The sequence below is a fragment of the Zootoca vivipara genome, chromosome 6 (genome assembly GCF_963506605.1).
Source record: "Zootoca vivipara chromosome 6, rZooViv1.1, whole genome shotgun sequence".
NCBI lineage: Eukaryota > Metazoa > Chordata > Lepidosauria > Squamata > Lacertidae > Zootoca > Zootoca vivipara.
In genome coordinates, this window is record NC_083281.1 from 16135854 (window position 1) to 16163220 (window position 27367).

Genomic DNA, 27367 nt, shown 5'->3' on the forward strand with positions numbered 1-27367 from the left:
TATTCTTTGGCACAGCGGTGCACCAATATCTTTTATAAATAAATAAATTACCCCGGCCCAGATGTTGCCTGGTCCTCAGGTCTCATCACCTTTGAACCACTGGCTTGCAGGTCCATGTGGCGACCTGCTCACCGAAAGAAGCAGATATGGCTTCGGTCAATCTACTAGCAGGTGACGCCCTCAAAACTACCTGTCCAAGGCCTTGGGTCCCATGATGAATGATGGATATCCATGGAAGGGCCCGACCCCCTCCCCACACCTCCAATTGATAAGAAACTGCAAGGCAAGGTTAAAAGGTGTTGTTTGTGCCCGCTTGTGATCTGAAGGCGACCTCAGCGCTGAGCACCGTTGGCGGGGCCTGGATTGCACCCGGCCCGGGTTCACGGAAGCCTCGAGGCCTGGCAAGCCCACGTCCCAGAAAACTCCCCCTGGGAGGCCGGTCGCCTTAACAAGCTTAGACAGCAAAAGATCTTTAAGTCCGAGGAGATTATGGAGATCAAGAGCCGCCGCGATGCGTCCGAGGCCCAAATAAATAAATACATTTTTATTTATGCCCCACCCTCCCCGGCCAGGGCAGCTAACACCAGATATGAATTACAATAAAACATAATAGGAAAACAACAACAACAAACAAACAAACAAACAAACAAACAATTAAATTACGGCTTAAAATACAGCTTAAAATGCAGCCTCATTTTAGTAGTAGCCCATAAATCAAGACCATAAAGGGAGGGAAACATCAGATATTCACCTGAGCCATCTATCCATGCTGATCCTATATGGGCCAGCAAAAAAGCCAAGGGGAAATTTATATACCAAATCCCATAAAAGGGGTCAGAGTGAGTCTAAGCCGAAGGCCAGGCGGAACAGCTCCGTCTTGCAGGCCCTGCAGAAAGATGTCAAACCTCGCAGGGCCCTGGGTCTCTTGTGACAGAGCGTTCCACCATGTCGGGGCCAGTGCTGAAAAGGACCTGGCCCTAGTTGGAAACCAATCTAACCTCCTTGAGGCTCGGGACCTCCAAAGTGTTATTATTTGCAGACCTTAAGGTCCTCCGTGGGGCATGCCAGGAGAGGTGGTCCTGTAGGTACGACGGTCCTAGGCTGCATAGGGCTTTAAAGATCAAAACCAGCACCTTAAACCTGACCCTGTACTCCACTGGGAGCCAGTGCAGCTGGTAAGACACTGGATGAATGTGATCCTGCGGCAAGGACCCCGTAAGGAACCTTGCCGCGGCATTCTGCACCTGCTGGAGTTTCTGGGTCAGCTTCAAGGGCAGCCCTGCACAGGCTGGGAGAGGAGGCTGCCTGGTGCCCCCCAGCTTCTGCCAAGGGGTGCCCCATCCCAGAGACCTTCTCCTTGGCAAGCTGGAGGAATCTCAGCACATAATGTCTTTTTAGGAATCAAGAAAACCTGGATTTGAATCTGCAAATCACACACACACACGAAACAGACAGTGTATTTTCAAAAAACAAATTTCAATGGACACCCACAACCATGAGATGGTTTTAACTGTGGTTCTGAAATCCGACTCGAATTTAATGGACTTTTTCTCGCGGGCACTTTGGGTTAAACCTCAGATGGGGAAAATAAGCTTAGGAGCAACAAAAGAGGCTGCTGGATTGGGCCAATGGCCCATCTAGTTCAGCATCCTGTTCTCACAGTGGCCGATCAGATGCCCCAAAAGGAACCCCGCAGGCAGGACCTGAACACAAGACCAACACTCCCCTCCTTTGGTTTCCAGCAACAGATATTGAGAAGCATTGCTGCCTCTGACCGCAGCATAGTCATTGTGGCTAGTAGCCACTGACAGCCCTTTCCTCCATGAATTTGTCTTGTCCCCTTTTAAAGCCATCCGGCTGGTGACCATCACTGCCTCCTGTGGCAGGGAGTTCCACAGTTTAACTACACATTGTGCGAAGAAGGGTTTTCTTTTATCTGTCCCAAATCTCCCGACATGCAGCTCCATTCATTCATGGGTAGCTAAAATCATTGAACCACCAAACTGTAGTTGGGAGGGACCCCAAGAGTCATCTAGTCCCACCCCCTGCAATGCAGGAATCTCAGCTAAAGCATCCATGACAGATGGTCATCCAACGAATGCTTAAAAACCTCCCAGGAAGGAAAGTCCACCACCTTCCATCCCACGGTCAAACAGCTCTTACTTACTGTCATAAAGTTCTTTCCTCTTGTTTAGCTGGAATCTCCTTTCTTGCAACTTGAAGCCATGGGTTCAAGTCTTACCCTCTGGGGCAGCAGAAAACAAGCACGTTCCCTCTTCCATGTGACTCCGACTCCCATAAGCCTCAGCCAGCACATGCTCAATGGTCAGGGGTGAAGGGACATGCAGTTCAGCAACAACTGGAGTGCACTGCCTTGGCCACACTAGCAGCAGCGCATGGCGGCTGGGCTTGCTTTCTAAGCCACGGCAAAAGCCATCTATCATAGAGACCAGGGGTCAGCAGACTTTTTCAGCAGGGGGCCAGTCCCTCAGACCTTGTGTGGGGCTGGACTATATTGGAGGTGGGGGAATGAACGAATTCCTATGCCCCACAAATAACCCAGAGATGCTTTTTAAATAAAAGCACACATTCTACTCATGCAAAAACACGCTGATTCCCGGACCATCCAGGGGCCGGATTGAGAAGGCAATTGGGCCGGATCCGGCCCCTGGGCCTTAGTTTGCCTACCCATGGCAGATAGAGACAATGACAGCTTCATAGTGCCAGACTGCTGAATTGCTTGAATGAAGTTTTGGGGCTGGAGAGGTTTGCTCTTTCTGGAGTGGCAGCTGAGAAAGGGACAGGGACAGGGACACACACACACACACACACACACACACACACACACACACACACACACACGATCCCCAGTGGGTTTGCCAACAGACTGCTTCGTTCCTTTTAACTCCGCTTGTCTGCAGAAAGGGGGGAAGAAAAATCTCCACAAACCAGTTATGAATCCAGGCCTGCGGAAGGCAAGCCTGGCTCTTCCTAAAATTGGCGAGCAGAAAGAGTGGGTTGGTATGAAAACCAACCTGAAAGGCAGGGCGCAGCAACAAAGCCCAGCCGGTTCACAGGAAAGAGAAAAGGCGGGTCCCCTTTTGTCCCATCCGAGGGAAGCTTGTCGAGAGGTGGAAAGGTGCTTATTAGGAGCTGGATCCCGGCCAGGTTCAGCAATGCCCCACTCGCTTACCCTGATGGATGGAGCAGGGCGCTGGGGCCCAGCACTCAGGTTTTCCCCAGGAGATGCAAGCGAAGATCCTGAAGGATCAGGCCAATAGCCCAACTGGTCCAGCCTCCTGTTCTCACAGTGGCGAGCCAAATGCCTGGGGGAAACCAGAAACCAGGACTCGAACACAGGATCACTCTCCTCCCTCTTGTGGATTCCAGCAACTGGGATTCGGAAGCATGGCTGCCTCCAACTGCAGGTGTAAAGCACTGCCATCATGGCAGGTAGCCATTGGTCGCGCTCCCCAAGACTCTGCCTAATCCTCTTTTAAAGCCATCTAGGTTGGCGGCCTTCCCTGCCCACTCCTGGGGAAGTGAGTTCCACAGTTCAACTCTGCGCTGCTTTCTCTTTTTTCTGCGCAAGGAAGCTGCCATCTATCACATCCACCTGCTATTATTCCTTTATTAATTGTATTTATATCCCATCCTCTTCTCCCAAGGAGATCATGGTGGGTCGACGTTGCTCTCCCCCTCTCTTCATTGAATCCCCACAACAGCCCTGCGAGGTAGGTTGGGCTGAGAGGCAAGGTCACCCAGGGAGCTTCTGGGCCAAGCAGAGATTTGAACCCTAGTGTCTCCCGGGTCGACACTCTCACCACTGCACCACACTGCCTCTCGAACCCAGTGATGCTTACCCAGACTGGCAGCTGCTTCCCAGGGTTTCAGGACTTTTTTTGAACCTACGGCCTTTAGCATACAAAACCACAAGTCACACGAACATCCCCAAAGGCCTTGAGGCCTCCACTTCACAGCTGCCTCTTGATTATAGCTCAGCTGGCAGAGCATGAAGTTCTTAATCTCTGGGTTGTGGGTTCGAGCCCCATGTTGGGCAAAAAAAAAAAAAAAACCTGCATTGCAAGGGGTTGGACTAGATGACCCTCCTTGTCCCTTCCAACCCTACAATTCTATTATTCTATTACGCCCGTTGGCAGCAGGGGAATCTTCTCCATCCTGGTTCCCAATCCCTTCAGCTGATGTTGGACTACAATTCCCATCATGCCTCTGGGCATGCCGATTAGGGCTGATGGGAGTTGTAGTTCCAAACATCTGGTGAGGGTACGGTAAGTTAGGGTTAGGCTAGAACCAAGGCATAGATCCACATCTACGTTTCATCCCACTTTCAAATGTGTTTGAACAAGCGAAAGGAGGCGCCTGGCAGATAAACCGAGAGCTCGTCTTTGTGCCTATAATAACCCAGGGCAGTCACAAAACCACAGAGTTGTAAGGCACCCCCAAGAGTCATCTAGACCACCCCCCTGCAACGCAGTCCTCTCCTGGTTGGTTTGCCGCAGGACCACATAGTTGCGAAGTTGATTTTATTTCATTCGATTTAGTGGGTCCTGCTCATCTGGCTTTAAAAGCAGCCTTAGATGTTGACATATCAGCAGGTGAAACTTTTCCATGCACAGGGAAAAGGGGGCAAGAAAAGCTTCGCCTGCTAAGCTATCTGCATCTCAGAACAGGAGCACAGCGGGCAAAAATGTTGGCAACCCTACATGTATTTTGGGGGGAGGGGAAACCCTGGCAGAGCCTGTCAACACTTGTGAGGAGAAGGAGGGAGACCAGAATAGAGGAGCCTTGAAGTCCTCAGAGGAATAGCTGAAAACGTTGGGCTATGTTTGGGCTAGGAAACAGACGATTAAGATCGGGGGGGGGGGGATATTTAACACATTTATCCCCTGCCTTTCCTCCAAGAGCTCAAAGTGGCTAACGAAGACGAAACCATCAATTAACAGTTAAAAACATCCCTTGGAATTTAACGCTGAAACAACAGCAGGAAATAAAAGCAGCAAAACGCAAGCCCACTCGATGTGGGAGGTATACTGCTTCTGGATACAGAGGTTCTATTCTTAGCTATCATGACTAATAGGCATCGACAGACATTGTCCCTTATGACTTTGTCTACATTTTTTCAAGAGGGAGAGAGAGAGAGAGAGCCACCAAAGGAAGCGGCCGCCACGGCGTCCTGTGAGAGATGACTTTGTTTCGTGGCATCTGGATTTCTTTTAGTCAGTCTTGAATATGCTGCCACGACACAAGGAGCCCCTTCCCCTCCGCCCTATAGCACAGGACAGAGCAGACTTGCCCCTCTGGGTTGCTCTCCGGGGGCAGAAGGAGAACCAACAGAGGGTGAATGCGGCAGGGAACCAGATTTCAGCTAAACAATAGTATTTTGGCTAAACGCTAAACTCTGGAACTCCCTGCCACAAGAGACGGTGATGGCCACCAACCTAGACAGCTTTAAGAGAGGAAAGGGCAAATTCTTGGAGAAGGAGAGGGCTGTCGATGGCTCCTAGCCAGGACGGCTCTTCGCTGTCTCCATGGCTGGAGGCAGAAATGCTTCTGAATCCCAGTTTCTGGAAATCACAGGAAAGGAGAGAGCTCTTGGGCTTGGATCCTACTAGGGCATCTGGCTGGACCTTGAGGGAACAGGATGCTGGACTAAATGGCCCTCTGGCCTCATCCAGCAGCCTCTTTGGATGTTCTTGTGGGTGGCCCCACCTGGCCTGGGATGGTAGACATGTAGTTCAGTTCATAGAGTGCAAGACTCTTAATCTCAGGGTTGTGGTTTGAGCGAAAATTCCTGCATTGCAGGGGGCTGGACTGGATGCCCCCCCGGGCCCCTCCTAACTCTGATTCTATGCTGGAGTTGAATCCTGCATTGGCTGGCTGGACAAGGGGACCTCCAAGGGCCCTTCTGACTCCACAATAAACTTGGGGCAGGCGCCTCTCTTGCCATATGAGCACACATCCTTAAAACAAGCGTGGCTTTAAAAGCAACCCCAAGTTGCTGAAAATGTGGAGCAAGAAGCCAACTGGACTAGCAGTTGCATCTTCTTTCAGCCCTGGTGGTGAGGTAGCTTTACTCTGACCCCTAACCATGCACAATTGACAGTGAAGCTTAGGAGGAACGGCCGGGGGGGGGGGGTTGTCAACAGGTCCACCCCCACCCTCCAGCAGCTGCTATCTGAGGGGGGGGGTCAGACCCAGGAGTCTGATCAGATGAACCCCCCAGTACTTGCCAGCAGTTGCTCTCCATTCTGTGGCTCCGGGCAGATAAATGACCCCCAAAATGTCATCGCTGCCACTGCTGAATCGCTGCGGAGTATTCCCACCCAAAACTGCATTATGGCCGCTAGATATGTCCAAATGCACACTCTGTCCCTGCCACCTAATCAAATTAAACGGCAGCCATCCCCATCACCCTTTGCTGAGCCCAGAACCTGCTCATGTTGATGCTTCCAAAGGCCTAGACCGGGCATCCCCAAACTCGGCTCTCCAGCTGTTTTGGGACTACAACTCCCATCATCCCTAGCTAACAGAACCAGTGGTCAGGGATGATGGGAATTGTAGTCCCAAAACAGCTGGAGGGCTGCGTTTGGGCGTGCCTTGCCTAGACAAATCCCCCCAAACACCCCATGGCACTAAGGGGGCAAAGTACCAGTTCGGATTCTTAAAACCTGATTTTAGGGACGTAAGAATTTGTTAGCAGGTCTGTGACCCGTATAATAAAATGTTTCTTTGATTGATTGACATGAGAAGCTAAGAGGAGCCTGCTGGATGGATCAAGCCAGGCATCCCCAAACTTCAGCCCTCCAGATGTTTTGGCCTACAACTCCCATGATCCCTAGCTAACCAGACCAGTGGTGAGGGAAGATGGGAATTGTAGTCCAAAACATCTGGCCAATGGCCCAACCATCTAGTCCAGCATTCTGTTCTCACCAGTGGCTAACAGATGCCTCCGAGAAGCCTCAAAGCAGAACACAAGCACAACTATGACTGCTCCCCTCCTGTGGCTTCTAGCAACCGGTTTTCAGAAGCATTGCTCCCTCCGACCGGCCAAGTAGGCAGAACATAGCCATTGTGGTGAGCAGCCATTGATAGCCTTATCCCGAATTAATCAGTCTAATCCCATTTTAAAACCACTTACGTATTTATACCTGGTTTTCTAAAACAGGGTTTCCAAGCGGCTAACAAGGCACTGGTACGACAATTGAAAAGCAAAAGGAATATCAGTGGTCAACGCAGCATTAAAAATCATATTCACAGGATCGTTGGAAGGGACCCCCAAGGATCATCTACTCCAACCCCTGCAATGCAAGAATCACAAATAATCCATGACAGGTGGCCACCCAACCTCTGATTACAAATCTCCAGTGATAGAGAGCCCTCTATTAAAAGCTGTAAACACAGGAGGCAGATAAAGCCACATCATTGTTGGGCTAAATGGCTGGGGAACATGAAATATTTTTTTTCAGGTTGGCCCCAAAATCTCACAAGCGTCAGCCCTCGGCTGGAACCCCTCAGCAGGGGGGAGCCCCCCCTGAAGGAATGACCTCAAAGGCTGAGTGGTAGCAGGCGCCCTTTCGATACTCCTTATGGTCCCAAGGGAATGAGAGGCTGGCAACATTTCCTGCATTGCAAGGGGTTGGACTAGATGTCCTTTGGGTATCTTACAAATCTACAACTCTATGAAACTTGCTGCCAAGTTTCAAAACAGACAAGCATGAATCGGACAAGACTCGCCCCTTCCAAAACTGCTATTATTCCAGCAGGAACCGTAATTGGAAATGTTGTCAATGTCCCCGTGAAGACCAGAGGAATCTGTGCAAGCAAATTTTAGTCTCAAAAGGACACACCAAAGGCAGCCTGCCTTGACATCCCCCTGCGCACACATGGCAACCCCACCCCCACTGGGCCTTCCCTTCCCCGCACACACAAAGGGACCCTTTTCTGCCCCATTTCTTCCTTGAGTGGACCGAACGAGAGAGCCGGGAGGCGCATTTTTCTGCCTCAGAAGGCGCTTTCTCTGAGTGTGGCGGAGAAGGCAGACCCGGCGCAGGGAGGCAAGCTCTGTTGCAGCCACCAGTCGCTCTGCTCACAGCACAGCGGAGGACAGTAAATCCCACAAGAGCATTTGTGTGAAGGACCAGGGCCTGGGCTTTGAGCCCCGAGCCTGTTGCTGCCCTCCGCGAGGCCACCTCCAGCCTGCAAGACGTCAGTAGTAGCAAGAAGTTATGGGCTGGGCAGACAAAGGGAGAGTTAACCATCCTTGCAATTCTCAAAGCAAGCCGTCTCAATTGGGGCTCTGCTCCGAGGCTCATGGCCTGAGGCAGATGAGCCCGGGTCCCAAGGCAACTTGCTCCCATCCTGTTCCTAAATGTGTTTGGAAAAGGAGGGAAAGGAGAACATAAAAACAGTCTGCTGGATCAGACGAAGGGCCCATCGAATCCAGCTCCCTGCACTCACAGTGGCTAACCAGATTATTATTATTTTTATTAATTATTTATTATTTATACCCCACCCATCTGGCTGGGTTTCCCCCACCACTCTGGGCCCCAGTGGGAACCTGGCAAGCAGGATCTGAGAACTGGGCTTTCCAGCAACTGGTATTCAGAAGCATTGCTGCCTCTGACTGTGGAGGGCAGAGCAGAACCATCCTAGCTAGTAGCCATCAATAGCCCTCTCCTCTTCCATGAATTTGTCTCATCCTTTTTAAAGCCATCTACACTGATGGCCATCACTGTGGCAGGGAGTTCCGCAGTTTAACGGTGTGTGCGCTTTATTTTATCTGTCTGGAATCTTCCACATTCAGCTTCTGTTACATCATCATTAAAAAGCAACATTTAAAACCAAAGCAACATTTAAACATAAAGCAACATTTAAAACCAGAGATTCCAAAATCCCCCTTTCTAAAAAGGTAATTGTTGTGTATTAAGTCACAGTGAGGAAACGAGACATATTTGTGTACCGACCTCGAAGTAAATTGAGCTGGATAAACCGCCAACTGGCAGATCCACTGGGGGAGTGACTGCTTTTTATTCCCTTGTGTTTTAAGTCACCCTCTCTCTCTCTCTCTGCATATACCTAACAGCCAGTACAAAGCAGCTCCTGCTTGGCTCGCTTGCAAAGCAACTTTGCTAATCCTGAGCAGTTCGGCACCTCAGCTCTTGCAAGGGCAGCTTAAGGTAGGGCTTGCCAGAATCAAGCCACCGTGACAGCCGCAGCAGGCTGGTGTTGCCACTTTTGCAGGTGGCAGAGAAATAGGGTGGGGACTGGGGAGCATTCAGAGGTCAGTAACGTCACACAAAGGAACAAGGAAGGAAGCACTAAGGCAGGCAGCCTCCCCGTCACACAGGTCACCTAGCTGTGCACCCGGCCGGCAGCATCTTAATTGCACAAGGTGGTTCTTATGACCACTGCCAGGTCGGCTCCATTGGTTGTGGCAGCTGCTGCCACGACCTCTCTGAGCTCCCCGCGAACTCGCTGCAGTCTCCTGGGGAACACACACACACACCCAGTGTAAAACTCTGCAGCTGGCAACTCCTTCCTGAGGAAGGAACAGCAGCATCTCCTTCCGCTGATGGTTCACAGGGCTCATCCTGAGCTCAGGGCGTGCGCCCCTCTTGCCATGGGGCTCTCGGGAGCCGGGACGGCAGGCGCTGATGCACCTGAGAGAGAACAGCCCTTTCAAACCTCCTTGGCCTAAGAACCCACGAAGAGCCTGGCTGCTGGTCCAGCATCCCTTTCTCACAGTGGCCAAATACCCCTAAGACCATAGAACTCTAGATAGACTTCTTCTGGACCTGGAGGTTCCATTAGTGTCCTCATTATTATAATAAGAGGAAGAAGAGGGAGAAGAGGAAGAAGAGGAGGAGGAAGAAGAAGAAGACTATGATCCTACCAGTTAAACAGAGCAGGGATAGCTGTGTTGCTGTTGTCATACTGACTCAGACCACTGGTCCATCAAGTCCAGAACTGCTTGCTCCCACAGGCTCCCCGGAGTCTCTTGCAGATGGGGGGGGGGGTCTTTGCCAGACTTGCAAAGTGAGGTTGCGTCACTACGAATGCCAAAGATCGAATTTGCGGCTTTCTGCATGCCAAGCAGCTGCTCAGCCACCGAGTCCCCTCCCCAGTTTGGGGACTCAGTTTCCAGAGAGAGGTACCGGGGCCTTCCGAAACTTCAGCTACATCTAATCTATCTGGTGCTATGGAGACTGTCCTTGGTGGCTCCCTTGGGAGGGAGAGGACCCCCTTCCGAGGGAGTCTGTTGGACCGGGGAATGGAATTCCTGGGAAAGTTTTTAAGCAGAGGTAGTGAGATTCCTGCACTGCAGAGGGCTGGACTAGATGCCCCTTGGGGACCCTTCCAACTGTCCAATTTGATGATTCTATTACCTCTATGCACGGCCTGAGACACCTGCCCCTTTACCCAGGCCTGCCCAAGGTGGTGCCCACCAAGCTGGGCACAGCCTCCCACCCACTGAGAGCCAGTGTGGGGCAGTGGTTAGAGTCAGACTAAGCCTTGGGAGAGAGCAGAGTTCAAATCCCCCACGCCACATTTTAGGCCATGAAACTCACTGGGTGGCCTAGGTGATGCCAGTCAGTGCATCTCTCAGCCTAACCTACCTCACAGGGCTGTTGTGAGGATGACATGAGGAGGAGGAGGAGAGCTATGTGCGCCCACCTTGAGCTCCTCGGAGGGGGGGGGAGTGGAATATAAATGTGATACAGAAATAAGTAAATAAATAAATGACCTCTTGTCTTTTTTTCTGCCTGCCTGGGATTTCGGGGGTGGGGGGGGGTGGGAGCGTAAGAGATGATGCAGAAGGCCACACTACGCTTTGCATTTTGCTCGGTCGATGGGCCCTGAACCTTCTGGGAAGAAGCAGCCCCAACGATGCGCAACTGTTCGGTTTCCTTGTTTCCAATTAGAACAAAGCGCCTTTTTGTGACCCATTACGCGCTGTCCTCTGGGGCAGCAGAGATAGCTTTGGGAGGAAGCGGCCGATAAGATGGCAACTTGTCTGGGGGCCTTCGGAGCTCATGGCAGGACTCCCCAAAGCCAGAAATTAAGTGGCGCAACTTAGAACCACCAAAAGCCCGCTCCAGCCTCCAGCCTGCACAGTGAACTCCTTAACTTGCAGAGACGTGCACCCAGGGCTCACACAACACCCCACGTTACTTTCTCATTGCAAGTAGCACCTGTCAATTACTTTTCAGTTCTTTCGAGTAAAAAAAAAAACCTACATTGGGAGAAAGCAACTCGGAAGGGGAGCCGAGGGCTGCAGGTGCCTAAGATGCTCTCCAAACCCCAATGGGACTTCAACAAAAATCCAGAAGGTGGATTAGACCAAAGGGCTAACTAGTCAGTTTGGTGCAGTGGTTAGAGTGCTGGAAGGGACCCGAGGGTCATCTAGTCCAACCCCCGGCAAATAGATATTCTGTTGTGGTGATCATAACCTAGGTTTGATATCGGAGTTTCTAACACTGCTCTGATCCTGGCAGCCATCGTGACCAGGAGCTATTGATAACCCTGCCCTCCACACCTCCATCTCCTCTCCTGCTGGATCAGGCCAAAGGGCATCCTGTTCTCACAGTGGCCAACCAGATGCCCATCATGGGGAACCCTCAAGCAGGGTTTGAACACAAGTCTCCCCTCCTGCGGTTTCCAGCAACTGCTGCCTCCGACCGCCGAGTCAGAGCAGAGCCATCCTGGCTAGTAGACACTGGATAGCTCTTTCCTCCTCTGCGAATTTGTCCGGTCCTCTTTAAAAGCCATCCAAGTGGGTAGCCGTTGCTGACTCCTGTGGGAGGGAGTTCCACGGTTTAACTATGCGCTGATAATTTCGGCGCTGAATTAGGCTGTGAACTAGAATTACAGAAGTTCAGGCACGAGGGGTGCTGGTGGGAGGCAGGCAGGAAATGTCTCTGACTCGTGGTACCTAAAAAAGGGGGGGTGTAAAGAGAGTAGGAAGTGCATAAAGGTTTGTGGGGCGTGTGTAAAAAAAGCCCCCAAAGTTAGCAGTGCCTCCTGCTGCTGCTCTTTAATCTCTGCTCAAGCCCTGAAGTTTGCAAATGTTTTTGTACCCCTGCCGAAGCCCTTATGAACAAAGCCTTTTGGTATCTCTGCATACTCCATTGGGCAACAAGCAGTTATTCCCTGGATCACAGAGCTCTGGCTACACAAGCTGATAGGAGGACTTAGCTAAGAACACCGTAGCAGTGGTTGGAGTGCTGGTCAAGGACTGGAGAGGCCTGAGTTCGAATCCCTGCTTCAGTCTCTCTCTCTCAACATAAACTTCCTCAAATTGTTGCTGTGAGAATAAAACAGGAAGGACCAAGAAGAACCATGTGTGCCACACTGATCGTCTCAGAGGAATAAATGCAATATGTATATGTGTGTGTGTGTGTGTGTGTGTGTGTGTGTGTGTAGTATATATATAGTATTTGGGCTATGCCAACATTTACAGGCTATCTGTCCAGCGACAACAAACAGGACACATACTGGTACCTAAATCTCAGCAGAAACCATAGGCAGTGCAGATGACTCGTAGATTTTAAATCCACCTGGTTTTCAAGGGGAAGGTACACGGCCAAGTGACGTAGAACCTCCCTTGCAAGCAGAAGGTCCAGGTTCAATCCCCGTTGGCATCTATGCGCATTTATGTTTCACAAGGTGCAAAAGAAGGGATTTGCACCTTGCCTGGCAGAGAAACCATGAGCCTTGGACCCCTCCTGGGCAACGCCTGCCTCCCCATGACTCCCGAGCCTCCCCCGATCTGTCAAAACAAAGAGGGAAGGGGGCAGGAGATCTGCACCACCGGACGTTCCTGGTTCCCCTTTGGCAGTGGGGAAGCAGGTAGCGAGCAGCTCCTGAAACCAGCCAGAGCCAACTGTGCTACCAGGCTGGCTCCGGGCTGCTGAGGCTGCCGCTGCCACGTTTCCTGGGGACAGATTTGCAAATCTGGGGACATTCCAGGGACGGAAGTTGTCCGGGGACAGATTTGCAAATACAGGGACTGTCCCCGGGAACCGGGGACGTCGGGTAACCCTACAGTACAAGGCAGATTCCTATGTTCCTAGGTTCATCTGCTTTCGACAGAGCTAGTTAATGTGTTTTCTTGTACATCCTCTTCTTCCAAAGGGTGGTGTAGCAGTTAATAGTGCCAAACTCTTATATATCATTCAGGATGGGAGATACCTGGCTTGAGAGCAGTACATGTGAAAAGGATCTAGGAGTCTTGGTAGACCACAAACTTGACATGAGTCAACAGTGTGATGCAGCAGCTAAAAAAGCCAATGCAATTATGGGCTGCATCAATAGGAGTATAGCATCTAGATCAAGGGAAGTAATAGTACCACTGTATTCTGCTCTGGTCAGACCTCACCTGGAGTACTGTGTCCAGTTCTGGGCACCACAGTTCAAGAAGGATACTGATAAGCTGGAACGTGTCCAGAAGAGGGCAACCAAAATGGTCAAAGGCCTGGAAACGATGCCTTACGAGGAACGGCTTAGGGAGCTGGGTATGTTTAGCCTGGAGAAGAGAAGGTTAAGGGGTGATATGATAGCCATGTTCAAATATATAAAAGGATGTCATATAGAGGAGGGTGAAAGGTTGTTTTCTGCTGCTCCAGAGAAGTGGACACGGAGCAATGGATTCAAACTTCAAGAAAGAAGATTCCTCCTAAACATTAGGAAGAACTTCCTGACAGTAAGAGCTGTTCAACAGTGGAATTTGCTGCCAAGAAGTGTGGTAGAGTCTCCTTCTTTGGAGGTCTTTAAGCAGAGGCTTGACAGGCATATGTGATATGTCAAGAATGCTTTGATGGTGTTTCCTGCTTGGCAGGGGGTTGGACTGGATGGCCCTTGTGGTCTCTTCCAACTCTATGATTCTATGATCTTTCTTTTACTCTTTTCCCATTTTTCTTTATTTACTTATCTCAATAATATATATATATATATATATATATAAGTGTTGGACATGGGCCTGGGAGAGACCAGGGTTCAAATCCCCACTTGCCTGGCCATGAAGCTGGCTAGGTGGTGATCTTGGGCCAATCACTGCCTCTCTCAGCCCAGCCCACCTCCCAGGGTTCTTGTGGGGATTATATGAGGAAGGGGGGGAAGAACCAGGTACGCCAATCTTGAGCTCCTTGGAGAAGAAAGTGGGAAACAAGAGCAAAGCAAACAAACCAACTGACACCATCCATGTCTCTTGCCATCTCGAACCAGAATCCCTCCCCAGCAAAACAGGTGCGATTCCCGAAAGGAGACTCAGTGCTAACATTCAGCCAAAAGCCCCCTTTCCCAAGGCAGGCATTCTTTCTTTCTTTCTGGGAGTGCTCCATTGCCTTGGCTTACTCAAAGGGACCCCTGACCGTTAGGTCCGGTTGCGGACGACTCTGGGGTTGAGCCGCTCATCCCGCTTTACTGGCCGAGGGAGCCGGCATACAGCTTCCGGGTCACGTGGCCACCATGACTAAGCCACTTCTGGCGAACCAGAGCAGCGCACGGAAATGCCGTTTACCTCCCTGCCGGAGCGGTACCTATTTATCTACTTGCACTTTGACGTGCTTTCGAACTGCTAGGTTGGCAGGAGCTGGGACCGAGCAACAGGAGCTCACCCCGTCACAGGGATTCGAACCGCCGACCTTCTGATTGGCAAGCCCTAGGCTCAGTGGTTTCGACCACAGCGCCACCCGCGTCCCTCCCATAGCGCCACCCGCGTCCCTAAAGAGGCCAAACTCAGCCCAAATCAAAGCTCCTGGTTCCAGACTCCCAATTACTTATTTTGGTGGATCGTGTGTCTTTTGTTTTTACTTTTGCAAAATAAAGGGGAGAGAGACTCACTGGGAAGGAGGATTAGAGATCTCCCCAACTTAAGCGCCCTGGGCAACAGGTCCCAACGTGAACCAAAGGAGACGGCGCTGGCCGGCAGCAATGCATTCTGGGATGCAACAGGCGGGTCTCCAGGGGGTGCAGAGACCAGGAATCTGGCTCGCTCCCCAGCAAGGAAAGGGCAAAGATGGTTCCGGAGACAGGGGCAGGTGACGGGGAGGGGGTGGGAAAACCTGCTTGCAAGCTTACCGTATCTTGCGCACAAGCCCTGGGGGGAAAAAACATCCTGGCATTTGTGGATTTTTGTGCCGCCTGGGAAAGATTTTTTGGGGGGGGGTGTTGGTGGGTGTTGGTAACATGCTCGCTGTCACAGCCTGGCCTTTCTGAAAAGCTCGCTCTGCATTCCCATGGGAGGCTATTCAGGAATGCCTCAATGCATTGTGGGACGCCGAGGAAGGACGCCTGTCAGGCTAGCTGGGGGTGGGGAGGGCCTAGCACCACACACAGCCCACCCACCCCCCTTTCCTCTGCAACCTCCACCTCAAAGCCCATCAATAATGCACTAGAACACAACACGCCATGCGCCACAAGGAATGGAGGGCAGGGCGAGGGGATGTGCTGGATGCCAGCAGGGGATGGACGAATGAACAAACACACACACACAGGTGTGCAAAGAGGAGGCTGCTTTTATGTTGCATGCAAGAGAGAGGGGATTTATTCATTTAGAATCTGCTCAAGGCGAGGTGGAGAAGGATTAAAGGCGCTGCAAGAAAAAAACACACAACCAAATACATATTAAACGTTGCACAAAAAATTGAAACCCAAACCGCTTCCATTAACATAGAATCTTGGAGCGGCAGAATGGGAAAGGGCTCGCTGAGGCTCATCTAGACCAAGCCATATCACAACTCACTTGACTGAAAGATATACAGGTTGGGCAATCCAGGCAGGGAGAAAGCAGGCGGGGATTGCAGGACTCTGATGGATCTTCCCCTGGCAGCCAAGGGGATGGGCAAGGACCCCAGAAAAGGGGACATCTGGCTCAGGAAGCTTTTTGGTCCTCACACAACGCAGAAGGGTCTCTCCTTCTCCACAGTCCTGGCATCTTCCAGGCAGGGGGATCTGGAGCTGAACTTGAACTGAGCATTAAGAACATAACAAGATCCTGCCCGTGGGCCATCTAGCCTAGCATTCAGCTCTCACAGCGGCCAACCGGATGCCTGTGGGAAACCAGCAAGCAGGATCTGAGCACAGGAGGAACACTCCCCTCCTGTGCTTTCCAGCAACAGGGATTCAAAAGCATCGCTGCCTCTGACCGTGGAGACAGAGCAGAGCCCATCATGGCTGGTAGCCACCAATTCCACTCTCTTCCTCTTTTAAATCCATCCAAGTTGGGGGCCATCCCTGCCTCCAGTGGGAGGGAGTTCCACAGATTAAATACGTGTTGGCAATACACACACAGTCTGCGTGACACCTACCCCTCTTCAGTTTCAGACTGGTGCTTCTTACCCTAATCTCAGTGATACTTTAACTAGAACACAGCTTTGGACAGTGCCGGACTTTGGGCTTTCAAATTTCAGCAACGCCCTGGGAGACGCCAAAATTCGGCACTTCCTGGAATCTCGCCTCCCATTCTACCTCATTGTCGCAGTGCCCTTTCAGCTTAGCACCCAGTGTGGGCAAATAGGTTAAGCTCCACAAAATCTGTCTCTGCTCTGGACACAAGAGGGGATGCTCAGAAATTGACAGGCCACACCTGCCCTTCGCCAAGCCAAACCACCGCACAGTTTCCTGATTATTCCCCTGTCGCAAACTTTGTCCTCAAAGCCCCCTTCCCAAACTGCCATGCCCAGTGACGTACTCAGCCCCCCATTCTTACTTCACTGCAGTGTTCGAAATTAGCCAGGTGCCAGGCGCATTTTGCACCTGGCTTTCGATCACTTGGGACCAAGTGAAGGTGCCTGAGCGCCAGGATAGTGCCTAACATCTCCACCATCTGGGGATCATTGGATCTGGACTGTTTTCACACACTAATACCCCATCCTGTAGAATTGTATCACTTACATATTATCTGCACAACTGGAATGAATTTCTGGAACCAAGTTGCTTTTTCTTTGCGGCCTGAGCAAGAGTAGTCGCCAGCTTATACATCTGAGTTTCTAACACTGCTCCACTGCCATAGTTGCTGCTGAGTTTTTAAACCCACCCCAAACTCAATAAACAGGTTGGGACTGGAGCACGAAGCACAGATCAGGCCAAATACAAGCACATTCAGCGTTGATCGAGCACTCCACAGCATTCAACATACTTCACAAACACCGCCATGGTATCTGTAGAGCCCTGCAGGGTAGGCCAGGAGCCTTGCCAACGCTCCAGACCAGGCACCCCCAAACTGCGGCCCTCCAGATGTTTTGGCCTACAACTCCCATGATCCCTAGCTAACAGGGCCAGTGGTCGGGGAAGATGGGAATTGTAGTCCAAAACATCTGGAAGGCCAAAGTTTGGGGGTGCCTGCTCCAGACCGAGGTTCAAGAGGCAGCGTGATACTCAAAGATCACCTAGCAAATCCCAAGACTTAGATGAGACATTCCAGCCGACACTCAAGTTTCAAAAGCTCCTGGCTTTTTCGGAGACGCAAAGACAAGACTGAAATATATATATATATATATTTGTATAGCTTTGGAGATATAAACATTGGCATCCTTCCCAACAAAAACTTCCACACAACTCAAGGGCTCAGATGTTCTCACGCCAATCTAAGCTGGCCCAGTAAAATGGTACCCTGGGGCTTTCCTTAGGGAGCAAAACGGCCCCCACTTCTAGACACTTTTTAAAATATAAATAAATAACTAAAAGTACAGGTTTGCTTTCCTTACGAAGCCATTGCAGTTATTAAGAGGAGAAAGCCTGGAGCAAACAAACAGGCCCCATTAAGTTCCCTTGACTCACGCGATTTCTGCTGAGTGCAGGATTCCAGCTTCCTGGGGGCAGGATCTGGCTTGCTCCCACCCAGACAGCCAGGGATACTTCCGTGCAGAGGGAGCCCTCAAGCAGCAACAGGAGCCCAGCGGATTTGGGGGGGTAGTCGGCCAAAGCGTCTGGCCGAGGTTGCAGGAGGAGGAGAGCTGCGCTTTCTGCCGAACTGATGAAATGCTATCGGCTTCTTCATTCAGGAAGAGCAACAGAGCAGGGAGGCCGGCCAGGAAGCAGGGCCCTGCCCTGACACCTCACCCCGAAAGAAATCTGCGCGCAGAGGCCACAAAACCAGCTGCAATTTCAAGAGAAACCGGTATGGCACTTGGGTCACTCCATGCTGCGGGGAGGCTGCCGACACTCAGCGCAACACAGCGACCGCCTCGTTGGAGAAGGGAGGCAAATAAGTCGATTTCGGCACGAAGCGGCATATAAATGCACCACCAGGGGAGCAAGGCTAAGGACCCAGCGCACTGGCAGGCAGCAGCTCTGAGCAGCTGTGGGTTGCCCTCAGTCTATGGCCACATTCACACCATGCCTTTTAAAGCACCACGACACCAAACCTGGCACCGAGAAATCTCCTCGTACTTGCAACTGGACCCGTGTCAATAGCAACACGCACCTGGCGCCTGGGGAATTTCTAACACTGTGGTGTTGTGGTTAGTGTGCCGGACTAGGACCTGGGAGACTAGGGTTCGAATCCCCACTCAGCCATGAAGCTCACTGGGTGACCTTGAGCCAGTCGCCGCCTCTCTCAGCCTAACCTACCTCACAGGGTTGTTGTGGGCATTAAACAACGAGGAGGAGGAACACGTAAGTCACTTGAGAAGAAGGTGGACTATCAGTGCGATAAACAAACAAACCCTGGGCATGGTGGCTCTGGGAAGGGAATGGGGTGTGTGTGTCTCCTAACAATTCTCAGCATCCTTAAACTACAGTTCCCAGAATTCTTTTGGGGGGAAGAAGCCATGACTCTTTGAAGTGGCATCAGAGTACTTTAGATGTATGTTGTGAATGTGGCCCGACGTCAGATTTCCCCAACCCTGCACCCTCTAGATGTGCACAGGCTACAACTCCCTGTTGGCTGGGAAGTAAAATAAATTCTGGGGAGGCCCTTACACATGCACCCTACGCTGATCCATTGTCATAATCTTCCTCACACGTAGTTTCTGCGTGTGTAAAAGACTTCACATAACCACCTCCGGAATGCTTACAACAACCATGCGAAGTAGGCCAGGAGGGTAATCCAAATGCGTCAGGAGCGGGTCAGCGCTAGCCATGGGCAGCCATGCCGAGGTCTAGGGGTCAGCGGGGAGAGAAATATTCTCCAGCTGAGGGTCCTTGAGGTCAATGGCTACATCTCAGGGTTTGAGCCTCAGAGCTGTTGAAATGGAGGAGGAGGAAGTTCCCACTCCCTTGATTCCGGCGGAGGAGAAGGCCTCGTCTGGGCTTCCCAATACCTGCCAACCGCAAGGACCAGGACAGCACCTTCTCTTCAGTGCCACCCCAAAACCTGTGAAAACCATAGCCCTCTCCTCAGTTAACTTGCCCAATCCTCTTTCAAAGGTGGTGGCCATCGCTGTCCTTTGGGTGTGTCCCTTGACCCACAGGGATTGTTTCTGCAGAGACCGCTCACGGGGGCCCCAAGCCCCCAACTCATAACCTCAGGTGAGCGGAGACGCGCTTGGCACGGCTTGGCGCATGCTCAGAGGCACCCTTCTCCTCGCCACCGCCCTGCGAGTTTGAGCGTGGCTGCCACCCGAGGACAGGCTGTGGGGTGAGGCCCACGTGGCTGCCGTGGCAAGGATTTCGCTTCCATGGAAACACAGCAGTGGTGGTGGTTGCAACAGAGAGGAGCTCTTGTTGTTGGCGAGAACAGTTAACAGCAGCCGCAGCAGCAGCAGCAGCAGCACAGGGTGGGGCCCGAGATCCTGAAATGCCTCCGATGACAACAGCAAAGGTGTGAACTAGCGTTGTTTGGGTTGGAAGCCGGTCTCACCTGCGTGTTCAAAGCCACGTGGGCCATGACGGCTGAAGACCTGGATTTCACAATGAACAGTCTGAGGGAGAAGGAAGACATGCCTCCCCCCCCCCACATGCATGCCAGATGCAACTGGAATCACACGCCTATCAGACTGGATAACAGATTTCTTCTATTACTGCTATCTTCATTATCATCACCATGTACATTTGCAGCTTGCCTGGCCAAAGACACTTCCTTCTCGAGGAACAGAGGAAGCCGCCTCAGGCTGAATCGGACCACTGGTTCATCTCTGCGTCTCTGGATTGATTAGATGGGCTCTCCAGGGTCTCAGAGAAGGGCTCTCTCTCCTACCCCTACCCAGAGATGCTGCCAGGGTATGCCAAGTGCTGAACTATGGCCCTTCTAGTCCCTTCCTGCAACAAGCCTGCGAGGTAGGCTGCTCTCGTTACAATTTTTGCACGCTGGAGGCCGAAGGAGACGTGCTCTGCCAACCTTGGAAGCCCGTGGCTCACCTGAGATTTTTAAAGTCGAAAACCAGAACCTATTGTATACTTTTTTTGGTCGTAAGACCCAGTGGACTTACTTCTGGGTAAAAACAAAAGTGTATGTTTTAAGACTGGGGTTATTGTATTAAAAGAGCAGAAATTGTCGGCGGTTTCTTCTCTCATCCCTCTATCCATGAGAATTCTATCCATGTGACCCCTCCCAGCCCCTAACCCCAAAGCAATTTATTCCAGGATCAGTGAAAGTTATGCCATGGAATCATAGAACTGTGGCATTGGAAGGGACGCCAGGGGTCATCTAGTCCAACCCCCTGAAATGCAGGGATCTCAGCTAGATCACACACGACAGGTGGCCATCTAACCTCTGCTTTAAAACACCTCCAAAGTTGTAGTTGTGCTTGAGTTTTCCAGAGGAGGCGCCTGGCTGGCCACAGTGAGAACAGGAAGCTGGACGGGGTGAGTCACTGGCCTAATCCAGCAGCCGGCTCTTCGTATGTTCTTATAACCTGGGGCAGCCCTCTCTCGCCCCCTGCGCTAAAGGAAGGTGCCTCTAGACGCCCGTCCCAGGACCCTCTGCTCCACACAGGTGGAGGGGAAGGAGAAACTCACACCCCCTGAACTGCCGCTGCCACCCTGAGCTCTGCCTCACCCAAACACACTGCAGAGCCTGAGATCTCAAGCTACGGTACGTATTCCGTTTCCTGGCTTATCTAAGCCATCAAAAGGGCTAGGTACTTGTGTGTGCATGTGTGTATAAAATTTCCAGAATGCCAAATGCCTAATATTCAGAGTAAGATGTAGAGCTGGCCATGAAGGATTCTATAAGTGCCACTGGGCATACTTTGGCAGAGGGAGGGACTACCGCCAGCTATGTGCAGGAGGCGTGGGCCTTGTGGGTCAGTATATGGCCATTCAGAGCTCCACACAATGTCCACCAAGTAGCCATCCATCTTGCAGCCTTGAGGAATAATATTTTGGAACAGAGCGTTTCCCCAGAGCAGAGAGACCAAGCACTCTGAACAAATTGGCTTGGAAAACGATCATCTCGTAACCTCCGGGGTGCCTTTGGTGTGCTGTTTTTGGGGGTTCACAACATGCAGATGAATGAAGGCTGAGAACCCCTCGACTTCACAGCTTGCTCCCTCTCTCTTTCTCTCTGTGTAGGCCTGCCACTGTGTAAGGGCCTTCTGGCATGACAGGGAGGAAAACCTGGATCCGGAACACAGGCCCCAGCCTGAGTGTTTGCACTTTGCCTCCACAGCCCCCACTAAAACCCTCCATGACTGACAAAGGATTGCCCTCCAGGCCCCCACGACAGCAGCCCAAGACCCTTTGCATCACATCAAAATGAGCAGCCACCGCATGGAGCTCTGCGGAGATCAGCAGCACCCCCTTGCCTTCTCAGAGAGACCCCCCCCCCTCCACACACAGGTGCATCTGTCTGGGGCTCTGCCAACCAGCAGCGTGAATATCCCTACTGACTCCCCATCTGGGGTGTGTGTGCATGGGAGAGAGCTCACCCTGCCAGACTGACCGGCAGGCACCACCACAACCCACAGCCGCCAAACCTCCTGGCTCCCAAACCCAAATGTTACCTAACAACAGCAGGCCAGAGGAAGCAAAACGGGCATTCAGGGCTGGGCACAATGCCCATCCCGATGGCATCAGGCCTTCCTCGCGGGCGGATCCTTTGCCAAATGGAGGGAGAAGGTTAGGAGCGTGGGGTGTCCCCCCTCCCCCCCTGCGGCTTATCCACCCGTGTTTTCAGGCCGCATCAGAATAGCGTGAAGGAGGTCTCGGGGTCGCGCGCTCCATCCCCCGGAGAGAGATCCAAGAAGCCGGGCCCGGTGGGTCACCTGGAGAGCCGCCTCCGGAAAACAACGCCGGGCTTGGCTCAGCCGTCCCGGAACGGATCGATGGGAGAAAAAAAGCCTGTGGTGATTTTTCCCTGTCCGCCTTAGTGATTGGGGGATGGGGCGGGGGGGGGAAGGTTCCTGCCTTTGCCAGTCATTCCGCAGTGCCCAGCTCCGTGGCTGGGGGCGCAAAAGCGACCCCCCCATTTGACTAGCCGGCGGGCGCGCGCACCGGCCAAACGAGGGGCCACCGGCGCACCCCGACCCCACCCCGTCCACCCACCCACCCCCCACTTTCTCTTGCACGCGCGCCCGCACACACAAACACAAACACACACAGCGCCCGGTAAACAAACGGGACTCACCGTCTCGGCATTGCGCTCATTGCCCGTCGCCAGCGCGGTGCGCAAAGACATCGTTCTCCTCCTCTTCCTTCTCCCGGAGCCGGGACGCCGCGGGGGCGAGGGGGGCTACCTTCCTGCTGGCCTCCCCCCAAGCGGACACTCATAGAAGCCTCCAAGCACAGGGCCGGCGGAGGGAGGGACGGACGGAGGGCGCTGGAAAGGGAGATGCGATGGGTGGGGGAGCGGGCGAAAGGCGTTCCGTGCGCCCCCGAGGAAAGGGGGCTTATTTTCCCAAGAGGGGGCTCATGTTTGGAGTGGGGTGGGGGGCAGACTGCCGCCGCTGGTACTGCCGCTGCTGCTGCAAAGGCCACTGGTCAGTTGCTCGTGCCGGGGCTGCCTCTCAGAGCCTGCGCGCCCAGCCCGGCCGCCGCGTTCTCCCCGCAGGCAGGAAAGGGCAGAGGCGCTTCCTGCCACCCCCCATAAGGCTCCCAAGCGGGGAGGAGGGCTGCGGAGGGAGAGAGGTCCGCCCGGGATGCGGGCGTCCAAGGCGGTCGGGCGCAATCCGAGCCACCGGCAGGCCCCCTCCCGTCGTTGCCGCCGCCGCCGCCAGCACAAAGCTCGGTGGCTCTGCCGCCGCCGCTGCTCCTGCGCCGGCCGAGGCGGGGTTCACCTAAGGCTGCCGGGGCTCCGGGCGGGCGGAGAGGGAGCCATCGAAGCTCCCCGCCATCGGCAGGCAGGCTGGAGGCGGTCGGGGCGGGGAGGGGGGCTTCGACGGGAGGAAGCCGAAAGAGAGCGCCCCCCGCAGGAGCCTGCCAACGCCAACGGGAGACCGCGAGGAGGGAGGAGGAGGAGCAGAGGGAGGGAAAGGGGAAGGAAAAAGGACGCCGAGGAGGAGGAGGCTGGGCTGGGCCGGACAACTCACACACGCCAAGCGAAGGAGGCGGGTGCCGCTTAAAGGCGCCGCCGCAGCCTGCGTAAAAACGCGCACGGAAATTATGATGATTATTGGAAAGGGACGCAGCCCTGGAGTACCAGCAGAAAAAGAAGCTTTCTCTCCTCTCCCCCCACACCACATAGTCAATGGGGAGGGCGCCTCTGAGCATGGGCAGAGCGCCCCGCTTAATCCAAGACCGGGCTAAGAGGAAAACGGGAAGCAAGGATGCCGAACCTCGAGAAGGCGTAGTGAAGAGCGTGCTGCTGAGCGTGTGCAGAGTGCTTTTCTTTGAGAAACCGCACTTAGCTTTCACTCGGCTGCTGGAATGAGAAAGGAAAGGAAGCTTCCCCGGGCCTTTTTGTTGTTGTTGTTGTTGTTGTTGTTGTTTTGGAAACGTAATTAAAAGTGTGCGAGGCTCTGCACGTAATTAAAAGTGTGCGAGGCTCTGCACGTCACCTGAGCTGCTCAGCGTCAGGTAACAATCAGTTTCTCTGGCCTGCTTTGTTCAGCCTCTGCACGCGAAGATCCTCAAAGGCAAAAACGCTCATCAGCATTTTCTTAAAGTGACGCGGCTGCAAACCGGGTGCCTGTACCAGAACAGACCGAAAAAGCAAAGCGGGCTGGGATTTTTTACAGTAATTATTTTTTTTTCCTTGCCTTGGGGGAAAACCTGCGGAACTCCCTGCCGCTGGACTGCGAGAAAGGTGTGACATCCGAGTTGCGGAAGAGCTCGCCAGCAATTGGTCACTGGGATCCAGGCACCCGCTGATCATGTGGCCAGGGGGGTGGTGCCTCTTTTTTAACCCTCCAACGGCTGGAGGAACGGGGGTTAATTGATCGTTTAGACGTGGGGTTTTTTAAACACGACATTGTTTTTAGGAGCGTTTCCTCTGGGTCATTTGGAGTCCGGTGGGGACGCGCTGCGGCGAGACTCCGTCCCGGAGCTCTGGCCACCCACCTCTGACTGCCTCTGAGCATCTGCAGAGTGCCTTGCCTTTGCACTCTTGAGCAAGAAGCCCCCCTCCGCCAGCCACCACATACCAGTATCTGAAATCTGAGGGGAAGTCTAAGCAGGCCTTCTCGGCCTCCCGAGCACCTTTTGGAAATTAACATATTTTGTAATTAGAACTGGGAATGCAGCTATTCCTCAAGGTTTTCTGGTTTGCTTAAAGCAGGCTTCCTCAGCCTGGGGGCCGCCAGATGTTTGGGACTACAACTCTCATCAGCCCCACTGTCAGGGGGGGGCTGATGGGAGTTGTACTGTAGTTCAAAAGTCTGGCAGTATCCAGGCTGGAGAAGGCTGCTCTGCTCTTCGCCCCTTAAAAAAACACTCCAGGAACAGCTTACAACAGCTTTGGCAAAAAAGATGAAACACAAGTTTAATACCAACTTCCCCCCAGTACTAAGTCAGGGGAGGCGATATTATTCTTATTACATCATTACTTCTATTGCTATTTAGGCTATTGCCCACCTTTCACCATGGGGTTGCAAGGTGGAACACAACATTTTTAATATACAGCAGGCATAGGCAAACTCCGGCCCTCCAGATGTTTGGGACTACAATTCCCATCACCCCTGACCACTGGTCCTGTCAGCTAGGGATGATGGGAATTGTAGTCCCAAAATCTGGAGGGCCGGAGTTTGCCTATGCCTGATATACAGTATAGTAGGGACTCTCAAGAGTCTCCTCCAGCACCAGAATTGATGCTTTTGAATTATGGTGCTGGAGGAGACTCTTGAGAGTCCCATGGACTGCAAGAAGATCAAACCTATCCATTCTTAAGGAAATCAGCCCTGAGTGCTCCCTGGAAGGACAGATTGTGAAGCTGAGGCTCCAATACTTTGGCCACCTCATGAGAAGAGAAGAATCCTTGGAAAAGACCCTGATGTTGGGAAAGATTGAGGGCACAAGGAGAAGGGGACGACAAGGACAAGATGGTTGGACAGTGTTCTCGAAGCTACGAACATGAGTTTGACCAAGTTTGACCAGGTGTGAGGTCTGGTTCTTCTGCCTGGAAAAGCTGTAAATTTTATAAAGATTGTTAATCTATGAGAGAAAACGAAAGTGATTTGAGTTTTTTTAAGATGGCGCTGCTTCGTGTTGAGAGTCGACGCAATAGGGACGCTCCAGACCAAGAAGATTTATGGGGAGGCTGGACTGATTAACTCACACAGGAGAAAGAACATTTGTGAAACTTTGTTTGACATTTATCTCAGCAGCTGGGAAATAATCGGTTGAAAGAGGAAAACATCTATGTGACTGTAAGGCACGGGTGTCAAACACAAGGCCCGGGGGCCAAATCCGGCCCGCCAGACCTCGTCATGTGGCCCGCCGAGCGCCCCAGCCAGCGGGACCCAGCAGTGGGACCTTGCTGCTGAAGCGCCCTGCCAACAAAGCGCCGACAAACAGCTGGGGCCGGGGAAATGCTTTTTGCCCCTGGGTCCCTTCGTGCTCTTTTCTGGCGCTGAATCAAGGCGGCGACCCCCCCTTCCCTTTCTTTCTTTCTTTCTTTCTTTCTTTCTTCCTCTCTCTCGTTCTTATTCTTTCTTTCCCTCTCCTTCCTTCCTTCTTTATCTCTGTCTTCTCTCCCTCTTTCTTTTTCTTTCCTTCTTTATTCTTTCTTTCCTCCTCTTCTTTCTCTCACCTCTTTCCTTCCTCTCTCCCTCCTGCTCCCTCTTTTCTTTCTTTCTTTCTTCCTTACTTCCTTCCTTTCTTCCTTCCGCCCTTCTCAACTTTCTTCCTCTCCCTCATTCTTATTCTTTCTTTCCCTCTACTTCCTTCCTTCTTTCTCCCTTTCAGTCTTCTCTCCCTCTTTCTTTTTCTTTCCTTCTTTATTCTCTTCCTTATTTCCTACTCTTCTTTCTCTCCCCTCTTTCCTTCCTTCCTTCCTCTCTCCCTCCCACTCCCTCTTTTCTTCCTTCCTTCCTTCCTTCCTCCCCTCCCCTCCCCTCCCCTCCCTCTCCCTCTCCTCAGAAACATAGGATGCTGCTTTATACTTCTGGCCCTTAAACCCTGGAACCAGGAGAGCAGCTCCACTGAGTCAACCTCAGCCAGTCCCTTTGGTGAAGGGTGGTGGCTCACTGGCAGAACATCTGTCCTGCATGCAGAAGGACCCCAGCATCTCCAAGTACTAGTAGCTCTGCAAAGGTCCTGCATGAAACCCTAGCGAGCCTCCACCACCCAGTGCAGTTACCAAAAATCATTTTTCAATAAATTGTACAATAATTGTACATTTGAATATCTACTTGCCATTATTCTGACTATGTTTCTGCTTTCAGAGCTAGTTATTACTTACATTATTACAAAAAAACAGTAATAATTGAATGCAGTGACAATAATTTATGATAATAAAGAGTGGACACATAGTCCTATAGATACAACCGGCCCTTTGAGGGTGACCAAACTGCTGATGCGGCCCCCGATGAATTTGAGTTTGACACCCCTGGGGAAAGATCTGGATTATTATGAACTCGGAGAGACGATTTGAACTTTAGAAAAAAGACGGCAGTGGACGGTTGCGAGGAATCCCCAATTTCTTGAAGCATAGGAACCCAAAAAAATTTTCTAGATGATTTGGCATAACATTCGGTTTGATTGATATATATGTGTATAATTTGAAATAATGAATGTGATATAATTGGTTTTAATTGGAAAATTAATAAAAATATATATATATATTTTAAAAAGAGAGTTTGACCAAACTGCGGGAGGCAGTGCAAGACAGGAGTGCCTGGCGTGCTATGGTCCATGGGGTCACGAAGAGTCGGACACGACTAAACGACTAAACAACAACAACAGGCATATCCAACTGGTCCATCGTGATATACCGGTTGATCGCGGGACGTCCCTGGTCGATCGCGTGATCACTGCCAGTTTTTTTTATAGTGGGAGTAGATCGCAGTCTCTTGGGAGTTGGACATGCCTG

General features: G+C 52.1%; 1 protein-coding gene across 8 annotated transcripts in view; it reads right to left on the minus strand.

Annotated features, from left to right (window-relative positions):
* The window catches only part of MARK4 (microtubule affinity regulating kinase 4), a 58009-nt gene extending 34893 nt beyond the window's left edge, over nt 1-23116 (minus strand). For 2 of the 8 annotated variants that reach the window (XM_035117677.2, XM_035117674.2), the window contains exon 1: nt 22529-23112. In XM_035117677.2, coding sequence (XP_034973568.1) covers nt 22529-22579 — 51 coding nt within the window. In that variant the 5' untranslated portion in view covers nt 22580-23112. Of the gene's footprint in view, nt 1-22528 lie in introns of all 8 variants that reach the window. The other 6 variants (XM_035117675.2, XM_035117678.2, XM_035117676.2 and 3 more) reach the window with 6 other exon arrangements.
* Nucleotides 23117-27367: the final 4251 nt, after the last annotated feature.